Consider the following 10,000-nt stretch of genomic DNA (forward strand, 5'->3'; position numbering starts at 1 on the left):
GAGACGAACGTTAAACACGGCCTTAACAGCCCCAATACTTAACCTCACACCTATCAGGTCCCACACTTAAACTAGAAAAGAAAACTCCAGACCATCCAAGACTTAAACTAAGGCGAAGAGCCAGTGGGAAAGGCGACAGTGAAACGGCGGAGACTGTTCAAGTCAGTATAAGAAACAGCTAGAGCTTGGGGAGAAGGGTCGTGACGGGATAATTCCAGGACGTAAAACTTGAGCAACTTTCAAATAATGAGATGCCGTGGGAGCTTGGCGCCAATCGACATGCTCCATAACGTCTGCGAGCTGGCTACCCGGAAGGGCTAAGGTGATGGCAAAGCCTGCTCTAAAGCTGTGCAAGGTTTCTCCGTCGTAAATGTCTGCCTCTTGCAGATAGCCACGGAGTCGCGTCTGCAAAGTGGCTGAAAAAACCGAAAAAAAGAGCTCGAATAAAAAATATCTACAGGCTGCCAGCCCTCGAGTGGGACAGCCAAAAAGGCAAAACAAAACAAAACTCAACGGATAACGAAAGCACACAAGGGAGATTAAATAAAAATGGCAAAGAAGACGTGTAAGGACCCACCCAAGGGATGGCAGCCTGAGCGTCAGTAATCCGACTAGGGCATTAGACACCCTTTCAGGCTACCATTGGAAGGGATATGAAATAATTTGGGAGGACGCGCAACTGAAAACACAAATGAATGGGAAATACCGACATAAAATCATTGTAAACAAATTAAATAAACAAATTCGGGAGACGAGACACGCACATGGAAAAAACACGTGAAAATAAAGAATGGGTGTCCAGGGAATAGGACTAAACAATGGCTAAAAAATGCGGCAAAGCTGGCAAAACAAAATACCTTGAAAACAACAAGGCGAAATAAAAACGAAGCATAAACTTGAAGGGGCGAGAAAAGCCCTACAGAAAGCCATTGTTTGAGAGGCAAAAGATGATTGTAAACACAAGCTAACAAAGCCCGCGAAGCAATGGGAAGGGCAGCGAAAAAGCCACTAAACAAAAAACCCGTCGCGAGGGAAAAAATGCGGGAAAGAAAGAAAAACAAAACAAAGAAAGCATACAAAATTGAAGGGCAGGGATCGGAATGAAAGCACCTCGGAAACGCAAAGCTTGGAGAGCGTAAAAGAAACACTAGAAGTCACTGTAAAAGCCAATAATCGCATAAGCGAACAAAAAATCCCAAGGAAAATAAAATTGCACTGTTTTAAGGGCGAAACACACTGATAAAATGAACAAACTTGAGTGAAGGGCAGGGGAACTAAAGAGAGAAGCACTGCACAAAACGGGTGATAGCGAGGCGAAGCACACAAAACATGACAAATAAAACGTGTGCAAACTGGGCAAGGGAGCCGAAGGGAGATTAAAAGCAGTACACAAACCCGGTGTTTGAGAGGCGAAGCACACAAACATAAGAAACAAAAACGTGTGCAAAGCGGGTAAGGGAGCCGAAGGGAAATCAAAGACACTATACAAACCCGGTGTTTGTGAGGCGAAGGACACAAAAGACGACAAATAAAACGTGTGCAAACTGGGTAAGGGAGCCGAAGGGAAAATGGAAGCACTACACAAAACCGGTGTCTGCGAGGCGAAGCACACAAAGACACGACAAATAAAACGTGTGAAAACTGGGTATGGGAGCCGAAGGGAAATTAAAGCACTACAGAAACCCAGTGTCTGTACATGTGAGGCGAAGCACACAAAACATGACAAACAAAACGTGTGCAAACTGGGTAAGGGAGCCGAAGGGAAATAAAAGGCACTACACAAACCCGGCGTTTGTGAGGCAAAGCACACAAAACATGACAAACAAAACGTGTGCAAACTAGGTAAGGGAGCCGAAGGGAGATAAAAGGCAGTACACAAACCCGGTGTTTGTGAGGCGAAGCACACAAAAACATGACAAATAAGCTTAAAACGTGTGGAAACTGGGGAAGGGGCCGCGGGGAAGTAAAAAGCACTACAGAAACCCGGAGCTTGCGAAGAAAGAAGAAAACGGTACTAACAAACGGCCACGCGGAATAACAAGGCGAAGAGGAATCGGGGAAAACCAAAGCAGTAGAGCGAGCAAGTAACAAGAAATGAAATTAACACCTGCAAAGGAGCAGGGTCTTGTTGAGGATTGTCAACATTAGCTGGAGCAGCTGGAGGCTGAACAAGAGCTTGGTCGGCTGGAACTGCAGCTTGAACAGGAACCTGAGCGTCAACCATAACACGGTTCTGCCCAAGAAGGATTCTAACGCGAACTGGGCCGAAATGATATGCGGAGCTCTTATTTATACTCGCACTGCAAGGGACTGGCGCGAATAGGAGATGAAAATAGTTTAAAAGTTAAACAAAAAGTTTAGCACGTATGAAGTCCGTTTGGACGTTCAGGTTAGGTTTGAATTTCTTGATGTAAAGCAATTCAAACACGAAAAAATCAAATTTGCCTTGGCACTTTCTCATAATCTTGTAACGGCTCTCATTCAAAACATCACTCCTACCATGCGCTTCATGAAAATACTTGCCGATTGTCGAATTTTTTGTGTTCAACAACAAGTTGAAAAAGGTGACGGGCTGTTTAGCATCGCACAGATCACATACAAAATGATAAACAACGCATTGCTGATTGACAATTAATGGTTTGACTTCTTTAAGCTTGGGATCTAGCTGAAACTTGATCTTTGTATGATAGACTAATTCTGACTTTCAACCTCGTTTCAAGAGCTTTTCAATGAGGTTGTGACTATGTTGCTCTCGTCAGTATTTCTCTCCGCTATGCTTACTGAGTACTGACGAGGTTGACAGAGTCAGAATTAGTCGACCATTCAAAGATTAAGTTTCAACTAATGGATTGGCCCCACTTTGCAACCAGTTTTTGCAAGCAAGAACTTAGAACAAGATCTCAATTGAAACCTAAAGAAGCCAAACCGTCAATTGTCAATCATCCAAATGGACTTCATACGTGAGAAAATTTTTGTTTAACTTTTTTTTTAAGAAATGTTCTGTCGCAATTTTTTATTGTCAAATGTTTTTCTAAGTCACTTATTATTATTTTTTGTAATAACCAAAAAACTTTGCAGTCGTCCTACGGTTATATGCAATTAGTATTATTAGAAAATTTCTTTCGAGTTTTTATTTTTTTCTATGTGAAAGGAACAAAAAAAGAAGGTGACACACGCTAACACCAGTCCGAAGTGGCCATTAATTACGTGGTATGTTAACGTTAGCCACTCCATGCTGATGAGGCCCAGCAATGCCATACCAGCTGTCCATGGCTGCTAATTGTCCGGGCGAATTGGTTGTGCGCATGCGTGATGTGTTAACCACATTTGGTTTCACCTTGCTTTTATTTATTTATTTTTTGATTCAAATTTCTGGCGAATTTATATCTCTATCCAAAGTATTTTGGGCCTCGTATAACAGAAAGCATAGCAAAAGCAGCGCTTTCTTTTCTACAGGTCCTCGAATGTCTCCGCACTAAAATGCAAATTTAGTTAAGTTTTTTTTTTTTCGAAAATTATTTTCTCCCTTTCTATTTACAATTTAATTTGCATTTTTGGTTAATAAATAAATAACTCATTTATTACAAGTAGAAAGATTTTGGCAATAGCAGAACTTGGCCGTCTTTTAATTTCCACTTTTTTGCTTTAAGGTTTAGTTATTATTCACAACGAATACCATTTATATCTTCTCAAAGAAACAAGTAACAGATAAATTCTATATCAAGAACGTCTTTTATCTGTATAAGCACTAACCGTCCCTTACGTAAAGTCTGGGATAACGAGATACTTTCTCTTCGTCATGTTTAGTGTTTAATGCTATACTTTACCGGAGAGCTTTATATATCTTTCAATACGTTTCCAAATCAACATCAAAATGTCCGATCAAAAGCAATGGCATTATATCCATCACAAAAAGTCGCAAGACCTGAAAAGTAGAATCAAAGCATTTTGCAGCGAAAAACTATCCAAGCATAAACCTTCATGCGAAAGGGTTGAAGGAAGAATTACTGGAGATATAGGCTCCTCGTCTCCTCCTTTTCTATCATCAGATATAACTTGATGGAGATTTGCTGGCAAGAGGTCCCAATACTCCGCCCTGATTTCGTAAATATTTCCAAGAGGTTGCGCTCGTTCATCGCAGGAGAGGTAAGTAACAAGACGTTTTCAACGTGTTTTTTTTTTTTTCGCTCCCTGCATAAAGACTGATATTTTTGGCAAGGCTTTGCTTTGAGCGAGCTCTGTTTTCTTGGAAACAGATACTAATACCACATATGTTTGGGATAGTTTAGTCCATCCCTGTTGGACTAGGCCGTTTATTTAATGAGCATGGTACCTTCTAAGTAATAACCAAATATAGAAGGCATGATTCCAGCAAAGGTGAGGGCACACCCGCCATCCACAAGAAACTAAGAAAAGAGGAGGGGAAAGTGATCTTGAAAATGGGTTGAGTTCTACTTAAAGTAAAATTCAAATTAGAATGCTACCATTTATTTAGGGCTACCCACTCTGACACGTTTTCAAAATTCTACAAAATGTATTTATTCCCAGTGCACGTGATGTTATATATCGTTTTTTACCTATTCACTCTAGATAGCTCGAATAGCTTGATAGGCAACTGGATTCAATATCCTATCTATGTCATTATTTTCCTCTTCAAATATCTGTGTCTTTATCTCTTTACGAGAAACGCGTGAAGTTTAAAGTGTTTTATCGTCGGAGTTTTTGGTCACTTTCTTGCGGGTGATGGGCATAAAGACGTTTCTACGGTGAATTTCAGTTTTGTCGATTACACTTTATTTCGCGCCAAAAAAATAAAGAAAAAGACGTAAAAAACTAATTGCATGATACTGAGGAAACCTTTATTATTTCTATATGTTGCAGTACCTCCCGTTGGTGGACGAATCAAAGTACGATGGAGCAAAATACTCAAGAGTTGAGGACGTGGGTGCAGCAGCTGAAGATGATGTAAGAGCAGTTCGTGGGGCCACAAATGCAAATGCCTCAAGAAGAAAGTGGTCAAGCATGAGATCATGAAGAAACAAAATCACTGAATTTTGGTAGATGCTTGCTGAAGTAGTTGTCATTCAATAATAATACTAGTTTTTAGAGTCAGAGAAAATGTGAAAACCAAAAGCTAGTCCTGTTTCATTTTTAGGTCGATGGGAAAAGGCGTAGACAATCAGACAGACAACCCTAACACGCACTTTTGTTCTAATGTCGTAAACTCCAAAAGACCACGGAATTTATCAGTCTCAGTTTTATTCCAGACTAACTAGATGAGAAATTATTGTGACATGTTTTGGCAAATATTATCGACATCTGTGCTAATGTAGAACAACGCAATATCTTTTTCCCTTTGGCATCAGTCAATATTGTTTAGAATATTCATTAGTATAACAATTGCTACAATAATTAATTGCTTTGCGAAGTAAAATATAAACAAAACCGACAAGGTTTGACAATCGTTAGCTAGCGATCATAAGCAGAACATTTTCCAAGATTATGTAGGCACTAGCAGTAGTTTATTTCGGAGACCTAAATCGAAATACAGTGTGATCATCACCGAGTATTCGGTGTGATTGATGCTCGCTTTTTAATCCTACTACAACAACGGCATCAAAAAGTGGTAGAAAGATATCCTGTTGATTGAGCAGGAGACAAAATATATTCAGGAGAGGAATCATACGGCAAGGGGCTTAAGATTACATCGAGTCACGTAGGTGTGGCATGAAAGAGAAGATGTTGGGAGTATTAGTAGGCTTTATCAGGGTGTATAAACACTGGTTAACTCAGTAAGTCCTCGCTTAATAGTGGCCTAGCTAAACATAATCGATCATTTGGCTTCTCCTCTTAATTGAGGGGGGAACAAAATATACTCAGGAGAGGAATAATACAGCAAGGGACTTAAGATTATATCAATTCACGTATGTGTGGCACGAAAGAGATGTAGGAGTATTAGTACGCTATATCAGGGTGTATAAACACTCCTTAACTCAGTGACCCCTTGCTTAATAGTGGCCCAGCTATACATAATCAGTCATTTGGCTTCTCCTCTTAATTGAGGGGGAAACAAAATACATGTAGGAGAGAAATCATCATTTTTTAGAAAGGAAGCTCGTGAACCCTTTTTATGTTTAGTCAAACATACTATAGTTGTAAGGGAAGAGTTTCCATTGTTGCACTTTGAAGTGCTTTGTTATTAACCTTTAGGGTTTTGAGATATTAATCTCCGCTTACTTGCTTGGAACGGAACCGCCATTTCAGCTTTGGCTTACTCACGGCTTTTAAAAAGACCTTCGACGATGCGAGCAAAGTGATTTCGTTCTAAAGTTACCTACATATAATTTCAAGAAAAAAAGTACATAACGTGAGGAAATTCCCAAAAAAAAAATGAAAAAATATATAATTAATATAAGTAGTGGGACCTGATAGACAAACTGAAGTAACAGTGTAAACATTTCTCAGAGTCAATCAGTCAAAGTAAAGTAAATTTGGTAAACGAAACGGTCTTGTGCTGTCTTGTCTGTAAATGAAACTGCCCTATGAAATGAATTTATACATTAAATGCGGGTTATAGACAAAAGAGGGAAGTGACCCTCGCTCTTACCTGGACAATTTAAACCAAAAGATCATTTTACAGCTCTGTGTTAAGTTTCCAGGCCTTTGAATGAAAACGAGGCTGGAGTTGACCTTCCTTTGATACAATCCCCATTGATTTCTTTATGTAAATCATGTTGTTGTAATGCTGACGAGTTTCTATTTACATAAGAAAAGCAGTTAGGTTTGTATCAAAGCAAGGTCAACTCCAGCTTTACTTTTATTCCAAGGCCTGGTAACTGAGCACAGACCTGCAATGGCCTTTTCACGGTTAGTTTTTTTCATTTGCATTACAATGTAATTTAACGTGGAGGCGAGGCAATTTCGGGCTATTTTGTAGTTTTAACCCGAAATTGCCTCGCATCCAGGTTAGATTGCATTGAAATGCAAATGAGAAAAACTAACCGTGAAAAAGGCTATTAGACACCTCAAAGGGATTCGAACCCAAGACCTTTGCGCTAACCAACAGAGCTATGAAGCCGTTCAGTTTAGAGCAGGTCAATTTGTTTGGTTTAATTGTTTCCATGAAGGACTTAATGAATGAAGTGAATGTGTATTTGAAGTGCCACTTTGAATTAAAGGACCTTGTCTAACTGGAAAGAAAGTACTGCAAGCATTCCAAGGACTTCGATGTATTTAGTTTTTTTAACAGATTTTCTGGGGCATCTATTCTTATATCTTTTTGGAGCGTTTAAATTTAGCGGAAAATCCAAATAGCTTCAGTTGAATGAACTCAAAAAAAAGTACGAGGGAATCCACATGAATTAATAACCGCAGTTTTTTTCTCTATGGCAACTTAGCACAATAGGCCTTATTCACGATAGAAGCCATGTTGGTTTTCATATTGTCATGCAAATTAGCCATGCGTTATGCTGGGGGGGGGGGGGGGGGCAAACATTGAAAATAAAGCAAATTGCGGAAATTCGGCTCAACGAAATATTGAAATAACATTGTAAAAAGTCCATTTTAGTATTTAGAATTAAGAACCTTTTATAATTTTTTTTTTTCTTTTGATTGCCTTTGACATTTTGACTTTCTACTTCATTATCTGCTCATTTTTCACTAAAAAAACGTCGAAGTAACTTGTGTAATGATTGTATTTTACTGCTTTGGTGATAAACATTCAATGAACGTGAAACAAATCATCTGTGTGGCTAAGGTGTTCGTTATAACCTCTCGAACTTGTGTTGTTTGCCCCCTAAGAAGTGTGTAGCTAATTTGCATGATAATAGCAAATCCAACATGGCGGTCATTGTGAATAAGGTTTATTCTTTGATTGCGCCTGACGTCACGACGCCCATGTCGGTGGAAAAAACAATAGCGAAAAAGTCCTTTGGGAATTTGAATTTATAATTTATGCGTTTCAAAGAGTTTCATTTATGCAAATTTTGTAAAACGTCGATCTGTCACTTTTAACCAATAGAAAGTCTCCGTTTTTTTCCATTAAGAGAACCAGGCAAGTTATAGATTTGGTCGCGTCAGATTCAATAAAATTGAAGTTTCTTGCATTTTTGTTTCGCGTTCTTCTCGTGTTTTGACTTAAAGAGAGAGCCTGGGAAACACCCTAGCAAAACCCTTTCTGACGTAAATATGGCGACTAGCTAACCAGTGAAATGAACTAAGTACGCAAACGAAAAGCTTAAGGTTGTTTATTTCTAATGCTTATGTTTAATAAGGACGAAGGGGATAATTATTTTTAAAAGCCTTTTGCGTTGGCGTTGTCCTTGGTCCCCCGAGTCCGTCACCATGCCTTTTTTTTTTTTCCTTTTTTTAATCTCAGCCTGCTGAAAAAAATGAAAAGCTGTAACTACTGACCGCAAAACTCTTGCTTAAAATCTTGTGCGCGGCTAAACGAGACAAAACTTTTACCAACTCTCCTGAAAAATTTGAGCAGGTTTAAATTCGATGAGAGCTCTCGAGAGTCAATAGGAGTAGCCGAGAGTGAATGACAGTTTCTGCGTGAACTCAGTGATTTCGAAATAATAATAATAATAATAATAATAATAATAATAATATGATATAATATAATTTTAAAATTTATAGCGCGCAAATATCTATATGAATATAATCAAATACGCAATAAAAATAATTCACTTTAAAAATTGGTGCAAATGAAATACAAAGACGCGGAAGTAAGGTTGAAGTAGTCTAGTATGTATGCATTAATAACATTAAACGTTAGGAAAATAACAAAACTCTTCTGCCAAATCCCTTCGCCCTACGAGAGAATCACGTAGTCCAGTTTCTAACACTTCGTAATTGGCTTTAACACCTTGATCCCGTTTCCATATCGACAGCTACTGTTAGCTTATTTCAACAACATTTTTGTAGTCGTGTTCTATAACTTTGATACTGTCTTCATCAAAGCCTAAAACTCTAGCAAGAACCTTCCATTTAGTTGCAAGTTTTGCAGACAATCTAATTAATTCTGGTTGTGATGGGCTTTCAGTTTCTTCTGCATAGCTGAAGCACTTACTTCATGTAACTTATCAGTGAGACGACTTGCATTATGCTGGGACTGACTCATATGAGCTGAAGCACCCACGTCATGTAACTCATAAGTGGGATACCCAGCATTATGCTGGGATTGGCTCATGTGAGCTGAAGCACCTAGGTCTTTTAACTCATCAGTGGGATGAATTGCATTATGTTGGGATTGGCTCATGTGAGCTGAAGCACCTACTTCATGTAACTCATCAGTGAGAAGAATAACATTATATTGGGACTGGCCAAAACAAAACAATAGTCTCTGTCGGAAGGATAACAAACTCCACCCCTGTCCTGTCTTTGGATATATATGCAGTATGGATGCCACCATAGATTTGTGCTGTTTGAGAAAGCAACAAAAGGAAAATACTGATAGAGAAAGGGAAAGAGTGCCCGTGAGTAATCTTCTAGAAATTTAGCAGATTGGCGGCGAAAACGGACCGTGTTGGACGTCCTTATCAATCAATAGGGAGCTTACGAAACGACGACGCCGACGGCAACGACGACGCTACAAAACAATAGGTTTAGTGCGCAAAAGCAATGGCTCTGCACGTGCGTTTTACGTTTTGGTACATGTCTTTGCCGTCATCTCCTAAATGACGACGTGAAAGGACTAAATTCAAGGTTTTGTGGAGGACGTTAGCAGATGACAATGAATTTTCAGTTCTCTCTCTACGCTTCCAACCCACTCATACCAGTTTAATTCCTCGTCAGTTACTACACATTTTTAACGCGGAACGACATGAAATAGTTTTGTACTGATATGAATAACCCGGATTTGTATTTCTAAATGAAGGCCTCGTAGCCGTCGTCGTCCTCGTTTCGTAAGCTCCCTATTTACAACATACGTGAGCCATTTACACTGGGGAACTAGGTATGAATAAATATTCAGCAAACAAATCATGCCATTGTGGTT

General features: G+C 39.1%; 1 protein-coding gene across 1 annotated transcript in view; it reads left to right on the forward strand.

Annotated features, from left to right (window-relative positions):
- LOC137989114 (tyrosine kinase receptor Cad96Ca-like) overlaps positions 1–6,366 on the forward strand; it is a 20,570-nt gene extending 14,204 nt beyond the window's left edge. The window contains exons 8-9 of the mRNA XM_068834991.1: positions 4,050–4,146; positions 4,882–6,366. Coding sequence (XP_068691092.1) covers positions 4,050–4,146; positions 4,882–5,034 — 250 coding nt within the window. The 3' untranslated portion in view covers positions 5,035–6,366. The remainder of the gene's footprint in view (positions 1–4,049; positions 4,147–4,881) is intronic.
- The last annotated feature ends 3,634 nt before the right edge of the window (positions 6,367–10,000 follow it).

Source organism: Montipora foliosa, unplaced genomic scaffold, assembly GCF_036669935.1.
Source record: "Montipora foliosa isolate CH-2021 unplaced genomic scaffold, ASM3666993v2 scaffold_440, whole genome shotgun sequence".
Taxonomy (NCBI): Eukaryota; Metazoa; Cnidaria; class Anthozoa; order Scleractinia; family Acroporidae; genus Montipora; species Montipora foliosa.